At 29.6% G+C, this 19,947-nt stretch overlaps 2 protein-coding genes across 3 annotated transcripts; both read right to left on the bottom strand.

Annotated features, from left to right (window-relative positions):
• Positions 1 to 22: 22 nt before the first annotated feature.
• Positions 23 to 8,533, bottom strand: LOC130944782 (cyclic nucleotide-gated ion channel 1-like). The gene is made up of 9 exons (XM_057873312.1): positions 8,306 to 8,533; positions 7,639 to 7,696; positions 5,505 to 6,024; positions 5,051 to 5,263; positions 3,713 to 4,026; positions 3,052 to 3,163; positions 2,660 to 2,896; positions 1,330 to 1,727; positions 23 to 673 (listed from the first exon to the last, which is right to left on the bottom strand). Exons 2-9 carry the CDS (start codon positions 7,659 to 7,661, stop codon positions 349 to 351), a joined length of 2,142 nt encoding a protein of 713 aa, XP_057729295.1. The 5' UTR covers positions 7,662 to 7,696; positions 8,306 to 8,533; the 3' UTR covers positions 23 to 348.
• Positions 8,534 to 13,965: 5,432 nt separating this feature from the next.
• LOC130946746 (uncharacterized) lies at positions 13,966 to 19,605 on the bottom strand. Of its 2 annotated transcripts, XM_057875589.1 has the most exons (9): positions 19,329 to 19,605; positions 18,395 to 18,529; positions 17,903 to 18,058; positions 17,682 to 17,787; positions 17,295 to 17,477; positions 16,535 to 16,694; positions 15,374 to 15,687; positions 14,539 to 14,628; positions 13,966 to 14,404 (listed from the first exon to the last, which is right to left on the bottom strand). In XM_057875589.1, exons 2-9 carry the CDS (start codon positions 18,407 to 18,409, stop codon positions 14,343 to 14,345), a joined length of 1,086 nt encoding a protein of 361 aa, XP_057731572.1. In that variant the 5' UTR covers positions 18,410 to 18,529; positions 19,329 to 19,605; the 3' UTR covers positions 13,966 to 14,342. The 2 variants fall into 2 exon arrangements, with proteins under 2 accessions (XP_057731572.1, XP_057731573.1); XM_057875590.1 differs by lacking the exon at positions 19,329 to 19,605 and having other exon boundaries at positions 17,903 to 18,090.
• Between the last annotated feature and the right edge of the window lie 342 nt (positions 19,606 to 19,947).

Raw genomic sequence — 19,947 nt, 5'->3', positions numbered from 1 at the left:
TTACAAATTGATTATTGAATAGTTCTTCAATCAAAACTTGGCCTTCTTTCAACTTGGCAGAAAACAATCACCAGAAAAATTCTTATTAGTGCTGATTTGTTTTCATGGCATATCCATGTAAAGTTGTATGAAACTTTTTCTTAACACTTTCTAGGTACAGTATTTACACACACAACTGCAACATTTACTTGAAATTTATTACCACTCTCACTCTCATGGATAATGTTTCTATAATGTTTATATAAGTTCAAGACATTCTTCAGCCCTTGAACTAGCTTTCAAGGCTGAGTTATGTCCACTAAATTCTAATATAATATCAGAGCCTAACCGATTCAATGTTGTTGGCTTTTAATGCTTCTGAGAGGTGAAGTCTGGTTCAGCTGGTTTCTGAGGCAGAAGTGGTAGTAACCTCTGTGTCGGTGGTGAAACTTTGTTGGTGCGTTTGCCACTTCTTATGGGTCTAAGAGCATTGGCTGCAAACTTTTGTGCATAAACTGTGGCAACAAAGCTTGGTGATGATGAGCTGCTGTTGTTGCTATATCCATCCTCCATTCCGAAAGATTGCACCTCTTCGGCTTCGCGCAACACTCTCTCTGCCTTCTTCTTCCGGTATCTTCGCCATGCTGCTTGGATGAAACATGCTGCCCATGTCTTCCATTGTAAGGAGTAGAATCTGCAGACACATTGCTTAGTAATAAGGTTATGTGAAGCATATGTACCATACTTATTACTCTTGTATTCTATTTCTTTTTTTCATGTTTAGGAGTTAAGACAGAAAAGATTCTAGTAGAGATGCATCTATTGTTACGAAACATAAAAATTTAGTTGAATTGTTGAGGCTGTGTCAAATATATTTTAGACATGACACTTGTTCGACATTCAAATACTATTTGGTGCTGATGTGTTCAACTTTATTTTCAATCTAAAATTTTTAAATGAGTTTACAAATAATAATATATTATCATTTATTAATATAAAAAATTATGTTTTTGACACAAAATATTTTAAAAAAATAATTTTGTATTTTATTATTAATAAAATATTAAAATATTATTACAATTTATTAAAAATAATTTATATTTTATATATATGTTGATTCTCGAAAAAATTAAAAGTTTCATATTGTATCGTGTTTCATGTCTGTAAGTGTGATCAATATAATTAATCAGGAATATATCTAAGCCAACTAAACAATAGCTAGACTTGTTTATTTTATTGAACCAATTTTAAAGTCTAGTCTCTACCTAATAAAACCATTTTTGCTTCTATGCACCTTATGTGTAACACTTTTCCACATGAATGAAATGATGCATGGTTATGAAGGCTTGCCTGAAAGTATGCTGGAGTTGTTTGCTGTTTATAACTCTTCGAAACTGCGAAGCAACAAACTTCAAGTCATCAGCCATGAGAGCAAAAGCTTCAACTTCAGATATGGTTTCAACAGTTCTTGTTGAAATTGGTAAACTTGGAGTGCAATTTGGATCCAAGGCCCATGTCAAAAGCTCTTCTCCACAGAAGTCACCAGCCCTCAGCTCAGAGGAGTTGAAGAAGCCTGTTCTGCCGCCATTTGTCGTGGCAGTTCTGAGGTTTCCCCGCATAATGAAGAGCATTTCGTCGACCGGATCGCCTTCGCAAACTATGTAGCTCTTCTCTGTGTAAAGGACTGGCTTCAGTCTATCACACATTGCATCCAACAATTGTTTGTTCATGTTCTCAAACATTGGCACCTACAACAAATGAATAAGTCTAGTCATATAAATCTATCACACATTCAGCAAAGCTTTACTTTGATCGTCAATTTTAAGTATCATTTTTGTCCTTAACATTAAAGAACTATCATTTTAGTTCTGTCATTTTGAATTTGTTTATATTGTTGCCACATGGCATGCTTCGTGTTGAAGGAACCACATGGACGAATAGAATGATTGACGAATTTCATTTTCAAATATTAAAAAGCGAATTTTAAAATGTTAGACCTTGTGTCAAACTAAAAATAAAGAGATAACAAAGAGTACAAATTTTATCAAAGAAGAAAACAAATATAGAAATAGTCACAATTTCACAAAGGAAAAGTATAGGTGAACAATGAAAATATTAAACAATGTAAACAATAGATATATCGGATTTTCATTTTACTAGTGTATGGATGGTTATTTTAATATTAAAATTTAGAAGGTTAATTTGGAGGTGTAGTGTGTTTTTATTTGATTGGTGGTTGTTCATATTGTTCAATAAAGTCATTGTCCCCCTAACATTTCCCTTTGACAAATGATGACATAAATAGAATCAAGACATTTTTTTATTTTTTTTTCTTTTTTTTGTTATTATTTATGTTGAGACACTTATCAAATATAACCGTAGAAAGAAGAGTATTAAAAGAAAAGTAAAAGTTAAATCATTATGCACTATATAATGACATGTGATACGTCGTCATAAATAATAGAAAACATATGATATAATTAGTTGACTGTATAAAATGGCGAAAATTCAGGTGCAGTTGATAACTGAGAGCCATTAGATGATTTGATTAATTTGACTAAATTTTCATGTAACGACACTCAACTATCAACTTCATATAAAGTTGACTGCACCTGAGTTTTCACCGTATAAAATAGTTTGCCTTGTTAATTAGATGACTTCAAAAAACGAGAAAACTCACTCTTGTAAGTAATTTCAAGCAAAGATGACGCCTAATGTCCCTTCTGAGATCTTTAGGAAGGTTTCTAATCAATGCTTCCTCCTCAACACCCCTATTCTGTTGCCATTTGTATTGTAAATACCTTCTGATCCTTTCTCTTATGGAATCCGGTAGCATCCGGTGCGACATCCACCGCTCGGCGTCCCTCCTTTTGATCCTCATCTCTTCAACTCTTACAGTTGTAGATTGTAGATATTTCTACAACAACCATGTTCAACACAAATAAAGTAATGAATTCATTTCTTGAAGAAGAAGCAACAAAAAGTATTCTAGGTTTTGTTTTCTTTTGCCTTATTGATTGATATGATCTTTATTACTAATTAATAATAGTTGTAGCCAAGAATGATATATACCTGCATGTTTCCAATGAGTGATGAGAACAGAACCAATCCAAAGATGGCAATGAGGATAGCAAATATATTCTCCCCAATGTAAGTACTACACAAGAGGTTTTGTCCAAGAGAACTACAAAATAGGACAAACATTATGACTTTATATGAATGTGTTTTTTTTCTTTTTCAAAGTTAGTGTATTATGTAATGTACAAAGTTTATATTAGAATTCTCCCTTCAGATAAATATGTGCAAATTTTTCATGAAAATTAGGTCATTAACACTAACACTAAATAATGATAAATCCATAACATTAAAACAAACAAGGATATAACAAAGTGTTAGTTAGAGTGTAATAGGTTATTTGGTTTTTTTACGGTATCCGTCTGAACTCCATTTAAGAGTCTATTACTGGTTAATAGGTTGTTGCATATACAGGGTCAGATTTAAACTCGCAACACCTGCTTAAGCGAACGAATGCTGACCAACCTGGGTTGGTTAGAGTGTAATAGGTTATTTGATAAGTATACTGATACAATAACTAACACTTCTGTGTACTTATTTATGACTTATCACCGTAGGATAGAATGCGACTCTCATTTTATCCTATGATGATAAGATAATAATGAGTCTTAAATAAGTACACACAAAATGAATTACACAAAACATTTTTTTTACTGACCTTAAGTTGCGAAAACCCCACCAAAAACAGAAGAAGAACTTCTGAGGAAAATCTGTACTTGATCCTACAATATGAGCCATTAGAGCCTGAGTATATATTCCAAAATTGAAAACACTTTGATCTTTTATGTCATCAGGGCTCTCAAGCTGGCAATAATTATCCTTGCTCAAAAGTAATTGAATTTGTGGATTATTGTTGGCCATTCCACCACAGCTAAGGTATACATAACTGGAGTAGTTATGAAATTTCACCACCTTGTGCCAACACCTAACCTCTGCTTCTATTGAGAACAAGTACCAGAAAGCTCCAACCACCTAGTATGACATATTAATGAACACAAAGATAATAATGAGTATAGTACTATCATTTTAACATAGATTTTAGGGAAAATTTCATTAACCTGTCCTAAGTTTTAGTGAACTTATTCATTGTGTATTTATACTCTCTATTTGTTTAGGTGACTTTGATTTATATCCTGAATTATCCTTTACAGAAAACTAGTGTTATGTTTATATTTTAAAATAATGTAAGGATATCTTGTGCATTATTATTATTATTTAAATCTTAGGAGAGATCAATGTTTGTTTTAGAAAATGAAAATGTCAATTTGAATTTTCAAAATTTTGTGGCCAGAAATCAAGTTTGAATTGAATACAAATTTTAACTATGTTACTAATGAATCTGATATGCAAAGATGTAACAAATTCAATAATTCATATTATTAACCATTAGAAATTCCAACTATCCTTTTACTTTTGAATTTGGTAAAAAAAATACTGAGTGCATTTGTTTCTTATAGTATTAAGCTTGATGTATTGTGTCTAATTAAAAGTGTTGTTAAACTTTTCTATAAATAAAATTGTTTTTCAAAAGAAAAAGAAAAATAAAAAGAAATTTTTATCCGTTATTAATATTGCATTTTTTATTTTTGATATTGGGTTAATAATAGTATTTTTCTGGATTATGAATTGTTCGGATGTTAATTTTAAATATAACACTCAATTTTTGAGAGATACAAAAATCGAACCATCCGATTTCTAAAATACAAAAATCGGACCGTCCGATTTCTATTTTGAAAAATTTTTTAAATTTGAGGTACACAATTTTAAAAAATACTAAAAATTATAATATTTTAGTATCTCACTCATCTCACTTCCATAGATAAAAAAATTAGCCTTAATGCATTCACCGATAAAAGTAATTAAATGCTTATTTTTTTATACACAGTTTATCGAGAGTCACAATAATTTACGAATAACATTTATTAAGAGAAAAAAAACTTTAAAAAAAAAGGAAGGAAATTTCTCTAATGTGAGTAACAAATTAAAATGAACTTACATGACTTGCAAGCATATATAGAAAAAGATTATAGGCAGCACCAGCCCATGCTGTCTCAGTGAGAATACCACAAGTGCTTGTCACTTCTTTGAATAAAAGATACAACCTCAGAAGTCTTGGCACATACTGAGCTAGAATTGTGAACTTCAACATGTTCTTTACCTTGTATGGAAATGTGCTTGATGGTATTGGAAGGATAGCTAAGATGTACATCTAACACCACAATTTTCAAAATGTTAAAATCACCACAAATTATTACATCTTTTAAGAAGAGTTTCAAGTGTACCGAAAACACTGGTGTTCTCGTTATTTTAACCGTTGATCTGAATTATAAAAATATATATAATATATATTAATTAAAATCAACTGTTAAAATAATTGGAACACCAGTGTTCCCGATACACTTGAAATTTTTTCTATTTTTTACATGAAACTTAACAAACAAGTTATTTACCTGAGGAAGTGGAATAATTGATAGAATATCAATGATGAAATCTGAGCACAAGTATCTGATGACAATGGCTTTTGTGTCATGAATCAACTCACCCCTTCCAAACACACGTGAAGAAGGTGCAATAAACCCTGTTCTAAACTGAAACAAGATCCTAATAATGTAGAAAAGATCAAAGAATGTTCTAAGAGCACAAGCAACAATCTCCAATCTTTTATCCAAACTAAGGCACTTCTTCTCTTCATTGATCACAGGAATGTAGAGGAATAGAGGGTCCACAGAAATTGCCATAACACATATGATCACAAAGATTTTGTTCCATTTTTGAAGCAATGGACCTTGTGGATCAAGAACCTTGATCTTAGTAGAACACTTTTTATTGGTTGATTCTTTTCCATCACTTTTATTATTAGTAGGACTTGCACCTGGTTTTTTTATAACTTTTCTTTTGAAGAATCCATCAGTGGATAGATCATACTTTTCAATAATGCTTGTACTTGAATCTGATCTCCAATCCTCAAATCTGCATTTTTTTTTTATTTTGTAGTCAACAACATTGCACAAATACAATTAGAATTGGATATGATAGGTAAACTTTGTTTTTAAACAAAAAAAAAATTGAATTTAATTTTGATGCACTAAGATAAAGTAGTTTTAGACGTGTATCTAATTATGTAATATTATATTAGTAAAAATAACTATCTTTCATATTGACTGTGTGAATAGTCATCCAAAAAGAACGAATATGATTGCACGACTGTGTAAAACGCTTTACACTATTAATTAATGCATCAAAATTAAACTAAAAAAATTAGATAAATTTAACATCCATATACTAATACATATATCAAGACCTTTTGAGCGCTCACAATAGGTGAAAATCTGAAATTTTTAGTCGAAAATCGTTAAATTTGACTAAATTATTATCTAATCATTTTTTATTATCAACTTCATACGAAAACAAATACACGTTCCGCCTCACAATAACCCTCAATTAATAGCATGGCAATAATCAAACCTGAATCCTTTTGTGAGATTTGACTTTATTTCTTATCAATTGTTCTGACCATCTTTTATTGTAATTAAACCGATCTTTAAGTTACTAGCACAAATTTTTCTTACCAATTGTTCCAACCACATTAAAATGATCACATTCTTCAACTCTCCAACAATGACAATAAGATAAAAACTTTGAAGAGGCTAAGTCAATGATTGAATAGTGTGTAATGTGTTGTCCAAAGTTTAAAATGTGCTATAATTAAATCTCACTAGGTGTAACGAGATGTAGAATTTCCATATAATTAACAAAATCAGTAGCTTAGGTTTAAAATGTATATTTGTTTAATTTTGATGGACTTAAATGCAATTTTTTTATTTTGGGTTTTACTTCTAAAGGAATAAAAGGATAATGGGAGTGTGCAATTTAAGGGTGAAGAAGGGCTAAAATGTAAATCTAATATTTAAGGTTGATAAATACAATTATAATATTATTTTTGGGTTTTGCTTTATTATTTTTTATTTTTTACTTTTTAAAGCCCAATACTAAATGGGCTCGTCTGTGCTTTATCTTATTTTTAGGATTTTTCTGGTAACCTGTTTTGGGCTTTGAGCCCTTTTTGATAACCAAAAAGAAGAAAAAAAAATATTTAGTTCAATTGTTTAAAGCAATATTATATTATTTTTTTCCATTCATCATACTAATTTCACCTACTAAAAAATGTTTCAATTTAAAGTATAAGTAATGGAAATTTTACATTAATCGAGAATGAATTATACAAAAATGTATAATATAACTTTAGCTATTGTCTTCCTAGTATTACTATATTAAAAATCAGAAATTAATATTGTGTTAGTTTGACATACATGAGACAAATATTTTTTTTCTTTTTCATAAAAAAAATTAGGTGATAAATTCGCCCTCATCAACATATCAAATTTCAGATATGCCCCAATGTTTACAATAAGAGCTTATAGAGATGAAGTCAATTATTTTTGGAGGTTAATAATAATTAAAAGAAATTAACCTTATTTTTCTTTAATTAAGTGAAAGAAACAAATAACTTTTTTCCTTGTGGGAAAAAGAAAAAACTGTAGAAATATATGCAAAAAAAAAAAAATCAGCTTTAGAAACACAAACCTAACAAACTTTTTCTCAGTCATGATTAAGATTACTTAGCTCAGTAGAAGAGTCCACCCTGCCAAAATCAAAACACAAATTAGAATATTCTGTCTTTGTTTTTATTCTCAATTTGGTAGGCTAGTATTGAAGTGGAACTATTTTTTAATTAGAATAAAGTTCATACCAAGTTAAAATATTGAATCATACATAGAGGTGAAAATTCTTAAAAAATCACATGAATCAAACTCTTAAACTATTTTCTGGAGATAATAAAAAAAAGTTGACAAAAAAAATAAATAAATAAAAGAATCATATGCTTATAATAATAATAAAATGATAAGCAAACATTCAAGACTACTTTGCATTTAGTTATTAATTATTTATTATTCCATGTAAGTGAAAGATAATAATACTGTAATTTGCAAGAACTTGCAGGGTTTTCTCAAAGAAAAATAAAAAAAATAGAATTAAATTGATGACACAACATAAAAGAGTATACTAATAATAATAAGAAGAAGAAAAATAATTCATGAAAAACCAAAGTAATAGCTTCTATTAATTACCATGCATTTTACTAATTAATAATATATAATAATAAGGTTGCATGGTATAAATATGCAAAGTACCTTGTATGTAATACAAGTTCATCAAAACTCAAAGGAGCAACAAATTATGTTACACATACCTTATAGCATGAGGAACTTTGATCCTTTAATTTTTCATGAATAATTGAGAAAGAGAAGGTTTTCAAATATAGAAATTTTCCATAAGTAAAAGCAGTATATATTCACTGTTTATAGAAAGATTTCTTTGTTGGCAATTATTGTTTTCATGCAGCTATGAGAGAGAGAGAGAGAGAGAGAGAGAGAGAGAGAGAGATGTGTGGAAGAAGAAGAAGATGATATTGATGAGTAAATTGAAGAGAAGAAGCAAAGACTTAGAAAGTGAAAATTGTTGGTCTATGAATCAATTAGTGGTTTTCTTTGACATGGACATCATAATAAAAGTTGAAATAGAAATTATCTCATGATCTACAATAATATTATATTAAAGTTATATTAATAAAGCTAAACTAATCGACTATGCTATATAAATGGTTTTTGAAATTACCTATTCATCGGTATTTTTAAGATTAATTATGATGCTAGTTATTTTGATTCGGATGATAGTGTTGATTTTGTTTGTGTTATTAAAGATTGTAATGGGAGTTGATAAAATGAGTGTTTGAGAATGATCAACAGTAATAGTATTCTTTAAGGAGAATTATTTATTATTTAGAGATGATATCTCTTAGCTTAAAATGTAGGTCAACGAGATGTTATTTGTGAGATGGATTGTGTGGAAGTATTTAATTTTGTTACTAATCACCAAGATAGTTTTGGATTTATTGATCCATTGATACTCAAAATGAGAGATATCATGCATTGAAATTGGCATGTAGTTTTCGTTTGATTATAAGATATGCAAATACGGTGACAGACACTATGGCAAAAATGGCGATGAAGTTATAACTTTTTCATGTAGAGCTTCCTTCACCTTGGGAGAAGTTTAAGAATAATCTTAAACGGGACTGTCCCTCTTTTTAAGCCGTTCCTTTATTTTGTTTGTTTTGTTTTTCTTTGTTTAATTTATTTAAGTCACACAAAAAAATCAACTATATTATGTGTATATTAAAATTAGTCACTACTATATATAAAATACATGTTGAAATATAAATATACATTAAAAATAAATTAAATCTCACATGTATTTATATACTAATAGATTTATGATTAATTTTATTATACGAATAACATTTTTTAAACCGAATAAGTTGCTGAATTTTTTTTGTCGGTCTATGTTTTAGTATTTAAAATTACTCCAATAACAATAACTTAAAAGTGGTTGAATCAAATTATATTAGTATATGATATTTAGATATATAATATATATACCATTATATATTATAAATAATTATATATTATGAATAATAAAGTAATAATATTATATATAATAATTAAACATAATAATTATAATAATTAAAGATAAGTTCAAGAATATCCCTTCCCATATATAGTTCATTCAAATAAAATATTTAAACTCCTTCTATTCCTCCATGGCTAATCAATCAAAAAATTATCAACATGATTGATATAATATTGATAACTGCATGAGAATGAAGTGCATCAAAGCAGAAAAAAACAATTAGGTTATATTATTATTTTGCTTTATATATTTCTCTTTAATCTTTAAATCATGGTCATTGTGTATGCATGGCCCCATAAGAAAAGTTGAGAAGCACCAATATGCCAATGTTTCTCCATTCCTTTTTACTTTTCTTTTCTTTCTTTCTTTCTTTCTTTTTCTCCCCTTAAAACCAATTATATTGATTGCACTCTTCAAAAAAATTCACGATGCATGTGAGGCATCAATAATTTAATTTGTTAGGTAGGGTTATTTGTAGCTTGAAGACACCATATATCCAAGTTTAATTTGTTCTTCTTTATTTTGTAAGGTTCAACACTTTTATCTTATGGTGCAACACGTTTCCATTTATGTAACACTACATATAAAGTGACTGCAATATAATTGCAGTCGAGCATCATCAAATTAAATAATATCTATTTTTTTATAAAATTTTTTATTCACTTAGATAAAGTATTGCGTCTAAAAGGTGAAAACTAATGTATTATTATTATTATTATTATTATTATTATTATTATTATTATTATTATTATTATTATTATTATTATTATTATTATTATTAGATAATATCAAGATATTTAAATATTAATTAGATAATTCTTATTGATATTTTTATTAATAATAGAATATTAAACATTTATTATTTGATTGTTTTATGATTTGTTCACTATCTATAAATAAATAGTACTTTATATTATATGAGAGAGCATCTATACTAATGGGTATGTCTAAAATGAACTCAACTATTATGTGCTTATTGAATGAGCCACATTTATAAAGGCCGTTAGATTTTATTAGATGAAAATTAAAGGCTAATATAAAACAAGAGCATTGATGGACTTTAATAAATATAGAATATCCTAGTACATAAATAAATACTTTAAATGGCAATACTTTAATACACAATACTTTAAACGGTAACAAAATCTTTTATTCTATACTAATTATCAAATTTATTATTCATAAGTTATTATCATGAACTCTAACAATAATTATATACAAATCTAGAAAGAAATCTTTTATGCATAATGCTTTTACGTATCTCTTTATTATTATAGAAAGTACGGAAACAATACTAATTATTTTAAAATTTAAAAAATTAAAATTAGCATTTAAACTCATTCACAATACGAACGATTATTTCTAATTTCATTATAACCTTCAATACACATCTAAAATTCGTCATCATTTTTTCCGGTCCTCACCTCGCGCCGCTGCACTTTCCGCCGACCATACCGACGTTGCCGCAACTTTTCACCGACACCACCTCTACTTCCGTCAGTCAACCCGACGTGCCTCGATTTTCGGCGCTTAGTCCAACGCTGCTGCTGTTTTCGCGTCACTCTCCCGGCAGCCATCATCGCGGACGGCAAGTCTTCCCCGTCGCGTGTCCGTTGTGCCAGGCTCATCTCTCTCCCACACCGAAAGCCAACCTCGGGGTTATTTTCAACCACCGTCGTCTCTCTCTTTCCATATAGTCGTACTCCTTGCCGGCTGAACTCGTTGGCCCCGGCGCTACTACGCCATGCACCCATCCGTCGTCGAGCTCTCACCACCTCGTGGCCAGACTTCTTCGTCCGTTGCTGGTTCGGCCAGAACCCCCTCCTGACGGCGTCGCTGTTTTAGGATGGTCATTTTAGTAAGTATCCATATGGTTATTTTTATTGTTATGTGGATGATTATTTTGATTGGATTGGGTTTAATTATATATAATTAAAATATGTTGGATGTTCAATTTATTAGGTATGTGGATGATTATTTTTATCCTTAAGTAGATGGTTATTTTCACTATGGGTGAGCGACGCCAATGGCGGCGTGTGGCAAGCCAAACAGTTACAGTGAAGTTGGATGATTATTGATGAAGGTGAGAGTGGCAGCCGGTTGAGAGAGAAGAATAATAGGAGTGAAATTTTTTGATAAATTAGGATTTGTGATGGTTATTTTTTGGAATAATAGAGTGAATTTTTTTATTTAGATAATTTGTGGAGTATTTTTTTATTTTTCATATGTATTTGGGCTAAATCTACATCCTATTGTTCACATTATTTAGATTTTTCATTGTCTCCCTAGCGGAGATCCTATTATTAAGGTGGAGTCTATATTTGCTACGCGATTACGGTGGCTATAGGATTTTAGTAGTATTTAAAAATTATTGCTAAAAATAAAATTATAATTTTAATATTTTTGAAATATTTTTTACTTTTATTTTTAAATTAAAAATAGATTTAATTACTATGTCAGTTCTTATAATTTTACTGAATTTTCAATTAGGTCTTTATAATTTTTTTTTGCTTGAGTCCCTATATTATATCAGATTTTGTAATTAAATTTTTGTCATGATAAAAATATTAGAATTAACAGAATATTCTATTAAACAAAATGAATATACCTAATACTTGACTGAATATTGTGTATAATTTAATTAAATATTCTGTTAATTTTGACGTTTTTGCTACGATAAAAACTTAGTTACAAAATCTGATATAATATAGAAATATAATTGAAAAAAAATATAAAGAACTAATTAAAAATTTAGTGAAACAATAGGAACCAACAGAATAATTAAACCTTAAAAATATGTTTAAATATTAAAAAAATATTAATTTAATTTTAGCATTCTTTTTAAATTTTATCAAAATTATATGAGTATCGTAACTACTATAATAAATTAATAATAACCACTTTATGCCTATTATTAGACCTGCCTTGTACTGTTTGTCCACATCAGCATAACATTATATTATATGAATAAGATTCAAGAACCCAAGATTGAAGTGTATGTGGCATGTAAAATTGAGAAGACACAAAATAAAGTAGAGAGGAAGAGGATTGTCACCATTCTTTAATTTCTAATCGACCAAACGTGTCTCACGTGAAACCTTTTCCATTGTCTTAAAGAAGCCTTACATGGTGGAAAAAACCTCCTTAAATCAACCCTTTATTAAAGTGTCATTAGATAAGATTAATCCGTAAAGTTATTGTTGTGTTGTCTATATATAGGCTCTCCAACATTTAGGTTTATATATTTTTTCTCGTAATATTCTCTAATCCAACTCATTAACGATAATTTTATTATAAATTTAAATTCTATTTAAAAATTTATTATTAGGCTTTACCTATAATAGTGGAACCCGCATTGATGGACTCACCGTCTGAATTATCGCAACGAAAAATGTAAAAAATGTTAATCATTTTACTACTTTTACATCCTTTAAATTAGATAAATTGGATTTTATTAGTATTAATAATTTTTTTTGGTGTTTGGTCATAACATTAGTTGAGTTCTGGACTTGAACTTGATGTCATACTTTTAATCTCAATATAAAACTTTTCTTTGTTTAAAAATTATTATTTGAATTGATTTTGTTAAATAAAATTTTATTATATAATATTTTTGCTATTCTTATTTTATATTGTAATTATGAATATTTACGAAATACTATTACCTTTAAAAAAAGTTAACAAAATTTTCTAATTATATATATAATAAAATTAGATTGATTTATTAAAGACAATTTTTTTATAATTTTAAATAATATAAATTTAATTTATCCTAAGTGACAAAATAAAATGAGAAGCATTTTATATTTTTTTTAAAAATAATGGTACAATATACTATACCTTTAAAATATTTTGTTACGTAAATTTAATGTGATAGTAAGAAAAAAATTTAAAAAATGATAAAAATAATCATAAAATAATGTCTATTCCCTCTTTTACATGATTTATTACGATTTTTCTTAATTAAATGCTAATATATATTTCTATATTAAAGAAACTATTACTATTGTTTTTTATTTTTTTTTTTCTACATTAGTACATCAAATTTATGCACAAAGAAAAAAAATAATTTTATTAAAAAATTTTACCAAATAAAATTTTAAAAATCATAGTATTTTTTGTTACACAGGATAAATTAAATTTAAATTATTCAAATTGATAAAACAAAATTTTTAACAAATTAATATAATTTTATTAATTAATAATAATTTTTACACCTAAAATTTGTTATCACGGAAGTCTAATCCAAAAATTTCAGTAACTAGCCTAATACAAAAAATTTCATTAAATATTAGTTAAAACTATTAACTAATTTAAATAAGTAGAATTGGCCTAATAATAATAATAATAATAATAATAATAATGTGGAACTCTAGAATATAAAGAAGTCAAATCAACATTTGGCACCGACAAAAGTATCCAAGAGTATAAATCCAAAATGCATAAAATAAAATAAAATAAAATTACAAAAGAACACAGTTCCCAACACTTTCTTCATGAACAACAAATCTCTCCCAAAAGAATACAAAACATTGCATCTAAAACCCATTTAATTTAATTAACATAGAAATAACATTTCTATCCTCATTTATATGATAGATAAAGATTTCATTCAGGCTGTTATACATGTCAACTATGCTATATAGATGACATTTAACTTTTTATTATTAGTCCTAACTTCTTTCCTTCTTTTTTTTCCCCTAAGCTAACATTTGTTTTCTTTAATGTGAAACATAACTTTGATTCATCACCTTCATTTAAGATTTCTCCTCATCTGATTGGGAGCATGGTGGCTCAGAATTAACAAAGAAGTCATCCACTGAAAAATAAAATAAAATATCATTGTACACTTGAAATATTTATAGTATAGTAATTAAGATCAACAGTTAAAAATCACGTATAATTGAAAACTTTCTTATATATTATGGAGGTATCATTGTATTTGACATTTACCTATATCCTGTTGGTCTGGAGATTCTAGCAAAATGTCTGAATCAGATGGCAAAAATGGTGAACCAGGATAATTTCCCAAAGCTCCTAGATCTGGAAAAGAAAAATCAACAAGATTTATAAATATAGGACATAAAAATAATATAATATTAAGAATAGCCCTTTTATTAGCATCCATATTAAAATCGAATATAAAAATATTATATAAACACTAAAAATCAGTCACCCATATATGCGCGTTTGTTTTTGCTTCACACATGTTCAAAGTGTATTTAAAATTTAAATATATATTTTATACAAGTGACTAATTTGGTCTCGGATTTTCTATGTATGCGAAACATGATTGGATTGAATATCCATCAATTAACTTGGATTCCCACGGCATGCTTATTTGCTTAATAGTAGTTTAAAACCTTAGGGATTAACTACTCAATGTTATGTGATATTACATTCACACCCTTTAATTTGTCATATTTACACTAATCTCCCTTAATGTTTATTATTGGGAAGGTTAGTGTCATATGAAAAATGCTATTTGTACACCAAAATCAGCCACTAAAATTAGCTATCAATGTATTTATGTATAGATACATGTGTGGTTTAATTTATTTTTAATGTGTATTTGTATTCTAACATGTATTTTATACTAGTGACTGACTTTGGTGGCTGGTTTTAGTGTACACATAACATAACCCGTATCATATATAGTGACTATATATATATATATATATATATATATATACTTTATTTAAGTTGGATTCAAGAGATCTTAATGCAATTTCATGGAAATGAATTCAGTGTTCAGATCATCAAATGACAATCTAAAATGATGAAATACCTCCCAAGTTTGGCAAATCAGCTGTTAGATCAGACAGGCTAAAGTTCCACTGAATTTGATCAAGTGATCTTGAGATTCCGGCACCACCGTCCGCCGCAAGCTGTAGCCCTACCGAAGTAGCGACATCCGATGTAAACGCTGTGTCAAGAGCCGATGTATCCGTGCCCATTCCTGATATCTCTGATGCAGTGAAGGGGAAATGGCCGGTGGATGCTACCGATGTTGGACTCACCGGCATGTCGGACACTGATGACATTGCACCATTCGGTGGAGCAACCGGCGCCATCTCGGGACCACCGTGGTCCATCACCATACTTCAACAAATACAAAACCGGACGCGGTTAGCCATTTACATCAAGCAAATTACTTCAACAAAGGAGGGTGGAAAAATGCCTCCACCATGCCACCAATATAACTAGTACACAACAAGGACAAAATGGCAATAACAATTAATTTAATTACTCCAGAGATCCCTATGGTTTCACTCAACTTTCAATTAGATGCCTGTAGTTTAAACATTTGTGTTTTAAATTTCTTTTTTCCCCCTTTTTGTACAAAAATTTTCAATCAAATCCCTTAGTTTAAAACATTTTTCAACCGAGTCCCTCTAGTTCCAAAATTTTGTAATCAAGCCCCTATATTGTACAATTTTTTTTTTTTACAAAGAACTGTGATTATCATCCAACATAGGGACTTGATCACAAAACCTTTAAGCTTAAGGGGTGGTCCAGTTGAGAAATGTTTGTCTAGTATAGAGACTTGATTACAAATACTTAAGCTATAAGGACTTGATTGAAAAGTTTCACACAGTATAGTAAATTGTTACAAGCATATATACCATAAGCACCTCATTGAAAAATGAGTATAACTATAAGGACCTCAAAAGTAATTTAACATAACAATTCTAGCATAACCATTTTTGCAAACTTGTAAGAAACATAAGATAAAAACACTACTATAGAGTACAATGCTGAAATCAGTTGTTACTTCTCAACCGGAAAATACCATTTAAGGGTGTGTTTGGTTTGCGTTTTCATTTTCTGTTTTACAGAAAACACTCAAAATGATCACGCGAACCAAACACACCCTTAAGCATTTCAGAATACAAAACACAAAATCTAGCTATGAAAAGAATTATCTGAAATCGGAAAAGAGTCTCACTCATTTCCGGAATTCATCCGCATGGGATGAAAATTGCTCGGCGCAGGGACTCCGTTAACCACATGGCAGCTCGATATACCCATAGAGTCCATATGAGGTTGACCCGCAGCTGCCATCGGAGGCTGTTGTAGCACTGGATATCCCATAGGTAGGTTGTTAACTGCACTGCAAATAAATTGAGTTAAAAGCATAATGGGAAAAGAGAGAAGCAAATAAGTGAATAAGTACACTTATGCAACGACATTATTCGATTCGCAATATCAGTCACTTGAATTATTTGCACACTAGATATTACTTGAAATGTGAGCATATGAATGTGTATCAAGCCAAGATAGTTTCTCTAAAATGACAGATAATGTGAATCGGGAGGAATATTCGACAAATGAGACAGTATATGCAGAACAGGAAAGGAAACAACAAACCTCAACACTCAAGAAAGAAAGCATCTGTTTGATTTACCATTTGACAATTGAAAAAAGTACTTTTATGTTTTGATAGAAGATATTACTTCCTATAAAAGTTCTTAAATTAAACAAAGCCAACACGGAATCAATTACCAATAATCGCCAGCAAAATAGATAATACACAGAAAATTTTCAGTAACATGGTCACTAGAATACAAATGTTAATACAAGAATTCGGATTATTGGCCGAATCTTAACTCTGAAGACTCCTAACTAAAACTCTCAAAATCTTAAGTAAAAAAAGAATGCAGATGTTATTTGAATCAACATACACCAATGAGAGGGCAAGAATTTACCAGGCATTGGATGGATTCCATTCTGTATTGGAGCCAATGGAACCTTTGCTGCCATGGGACCCTTCATCAGATGATACTGATGCTCAAGCAAATGATTAAACAGGAGTATTTGCTTTTTCAATTTAAGCCTGATGTAGTACGCCCTGAAGAAATCGGCATTCTCTTCCTCTAACTTCTGCCAAACTGAATCAAGAAAAAGTATTGTTTAGAATAACAGCTTTTATTTGCAATATATATCACAGTGTTGATTCTTGATAAAACAGAAGTCACTCATTAATTTGGATACAAAAGCTTCTTAGAACAACTTATACAATAGACCATAAATCTATAATTATCACTACCAAAATGCTAAATAAAAAGGCATTACAGAGAACTCAAGATACCTACCGAGAGTTGTAAATCCAGGATCTATCTTAGCACGAGTCAGTAGTGTTTTGACCACTTCATCTTTGTTCATATATAATTGTAGGCACCTTTCTATTAAATTTTGGACCTACAAAAGGTGTTTGAATATTTAATCAAGAAAGAAAAGAAACATATTAGATTAGCTTCTATAAGTTATCACTGCAAAAAAGTCAAAACACTAGAAAACAATTTGTAATGCTCACAAGCTCGATATCCTGCCGCGAAACTTTCTTGTTATCATTGCTCGAGGCGGATGCCGAACCTGAGTCGGCAACGGGAGCATCACTTGTGTGATTGTTTGGCGGTTCACTCTTCGGCTCATGAGATGCTTGAGTTGGTGACTGCAATTCCTCTGTACTCTGCGAATCCATAGCATGAATATACGATGAATCTAGAAGATCACAACGAGAGTGGAAAACATGGCAATATTACATAGTCTAGAATACAACGAGCTCTAAGATTATTATTATTATTATTAGCCTTTTAGACAACAAAAAACATTGTTTAGCAAAGCACTACCGGAAACCGGAAATGTTGAATTACTGTGAGATCATAAGTGCCTTGTGTGAAAATGGTGAATTTTTCTTCTCACTAAGATGAAAACACATCATGATCAATTTTGTTGGAAAATGGAAAATAATTGCAGCTATGGCAAACTAATTAAATACCAAATATAAAATGGGGAAAAACAAAACCTGCAAATTCTTCATTTCAGCTGTAAAAAGGCTGACCACATGTCTTTCGGGAATTCGACTAATTGCAAACTGCCTTTGAATTCAATATGGCATCCCAACAAGTCTACAAAACCCTCAATTCAGCATAGTTTATATCTGAAAAACAAGAACAACATTGTTAGGATTGTAAAGTATACTCAACTAATAAAAAAAGTCAAATCCTTCTTAATACTACCCTTAAACAAGTATATGAAATCTTATCTTCCAAATCAAAAAGATCCTTATATGGTAAATGAAATGTGGTTTCTCCCAATGTTAATGGTTGCAACAAAGACATAAGCAGGTCATTGTAGTAAGTATGAGATGCAATAAAAAATATGTTTCCATAATCTTTTGTTTGAGTCAACTTAGCTTAGAATTTCTTTTGAAAGAATAATCTGATGTTCTACCATGACATCTAAATTTCTTCATCTTGAAAAATAAAATCTGAATTTTACCAACCACATCAGCAGGGTGAAAATATGCAATAACTAAAAAATAATGTAAGAACCACCAAAAATAAAAGAATAAAATAAATAAACCAAGAAAATTGGAATAAAGCCAGATCTCTATTGTTACTAAATTATTCTGTGCTGAACACAAAATTCAGACTTGATTGATGAAGCAAAACAACTTCTTCATAAAGGAACACACTTTCACAAGCAGCTACTACAAAATTCCAGATTCTAGAACCACCAATGCCACAAACCAAAATCTAGATGCCCTTGAAGCCAGAACTTTATTGATGAAGCAAACAACCCTTCCAAAAGGAACAAACTTTATAATCTACCAAACAAAGGTTCTAGAAGTTCCCAATGCTTCAACCCAAAATCTACATGCCCATGAACCAAAACAAAACAAAATAAATAAATAAATGAACAAGAAATGAAGATCTATCAAGCATATTGTCACATACCCAGTTCCGGAATCTCCAAAAAGAGTGCAACTTTGGAATCAGAATGGTGTATATCTAGCTAAATTCAGAAAACCCCAACACTTAGCTGAATCCAAAAAGGGTTTTTGAAAGATAAAAATAGAAACTTGAGGTAAGAGAAATGAAAAATCAATCGAAATTAGGGCAGAAAAGCTTGAGATAAAGGCTAAGGTAAGTGGTGAAAGGGTTGAATAGTGAGGCTGAAGAAGAAGATGAAGAAGGAGAAAAAATTGTCCATGGAAGCTGAAGAGTGAAGTAATAATAAGAACATTGAAGAGAGGTTTAAGGGACAAAGATATTTTTGAAAAGGGTTGAAAACATATTTTACTTTTTTACTTTGTGGAAAAATTAGAGATAGTGAAGGATCCATCTCCAACTAAAAAGGGTAAAAGTAATCTAATTTAATTCCCAAACTAAATGGAGTCAATGATGCTAAATTTTAATTGGCTTCTCACAAGATTTGATGGAAAATTTAGCTGAGTAATAATATTATTATTTTTAATATTTTTAAAATAATTATCTTACATGTATACTAAAAAATCAGCCACTAAATTAATTATTTATATAAAATATAAATTAAAAATAAATTAAATAACACATA

Source organism: Arachis stenosperma, chromosome 8 (assembly GCF_014773155.1).
Source record: "Arachis stenosperma cultivar V10309 chromosome 8, arast.V10309.gnm1.PFL2, whole genome shotgun sequence".
Classification (NCBI taxonomy): domain Eukaryota; kingdom Viridiplantae; phylum Streptophyta; class Magnoliopsida; order Fabales; family Fabaceae; genus Arachis; species Arachis stenosperma.
Note: the sequence above shows the minus strand (reverse complement) of the source record. Positions and strands in the feature narration are given on the sequence as shown.

Coding starts and splice junctions, on each gene's coding strand:
- LOC130946746 (XM_057875589.1), bottom strand. Junction 17,478..17,681: donor TCCTGGATTTACAACTCTCG/GTAGGTATCTTG, acceptor TTCTTGATTCAG/TTTGGCAGAAGTTAGAGGAA. Junction 16,695..17,294: donor TGGAATCCATCCAATGCCTG/GTAAATTCTTGC, acceptor TTTGCAGTGCAG/TTAACAACCTACCTATGGGA.
- LOC130944782 (XM_057873312.1), bottom strand. CDS start 7,661: ATGACTGAGAAAAAGTTTGTTAG. Junction 1,728..2,659: donor GCTTGAAATTACTTACAAGA/GTGAGTTTTCTC, acceptor CATTTGTTGTAG/GTGCCAATGTTTGAGAACAT. Junction 674..1,329: donor CAACTCCAGCATACTTTCAG/GCAAGCCTTCAT, acceptor ATGTGTCTGCAG/ATTCTACTCCTTACAATGGA.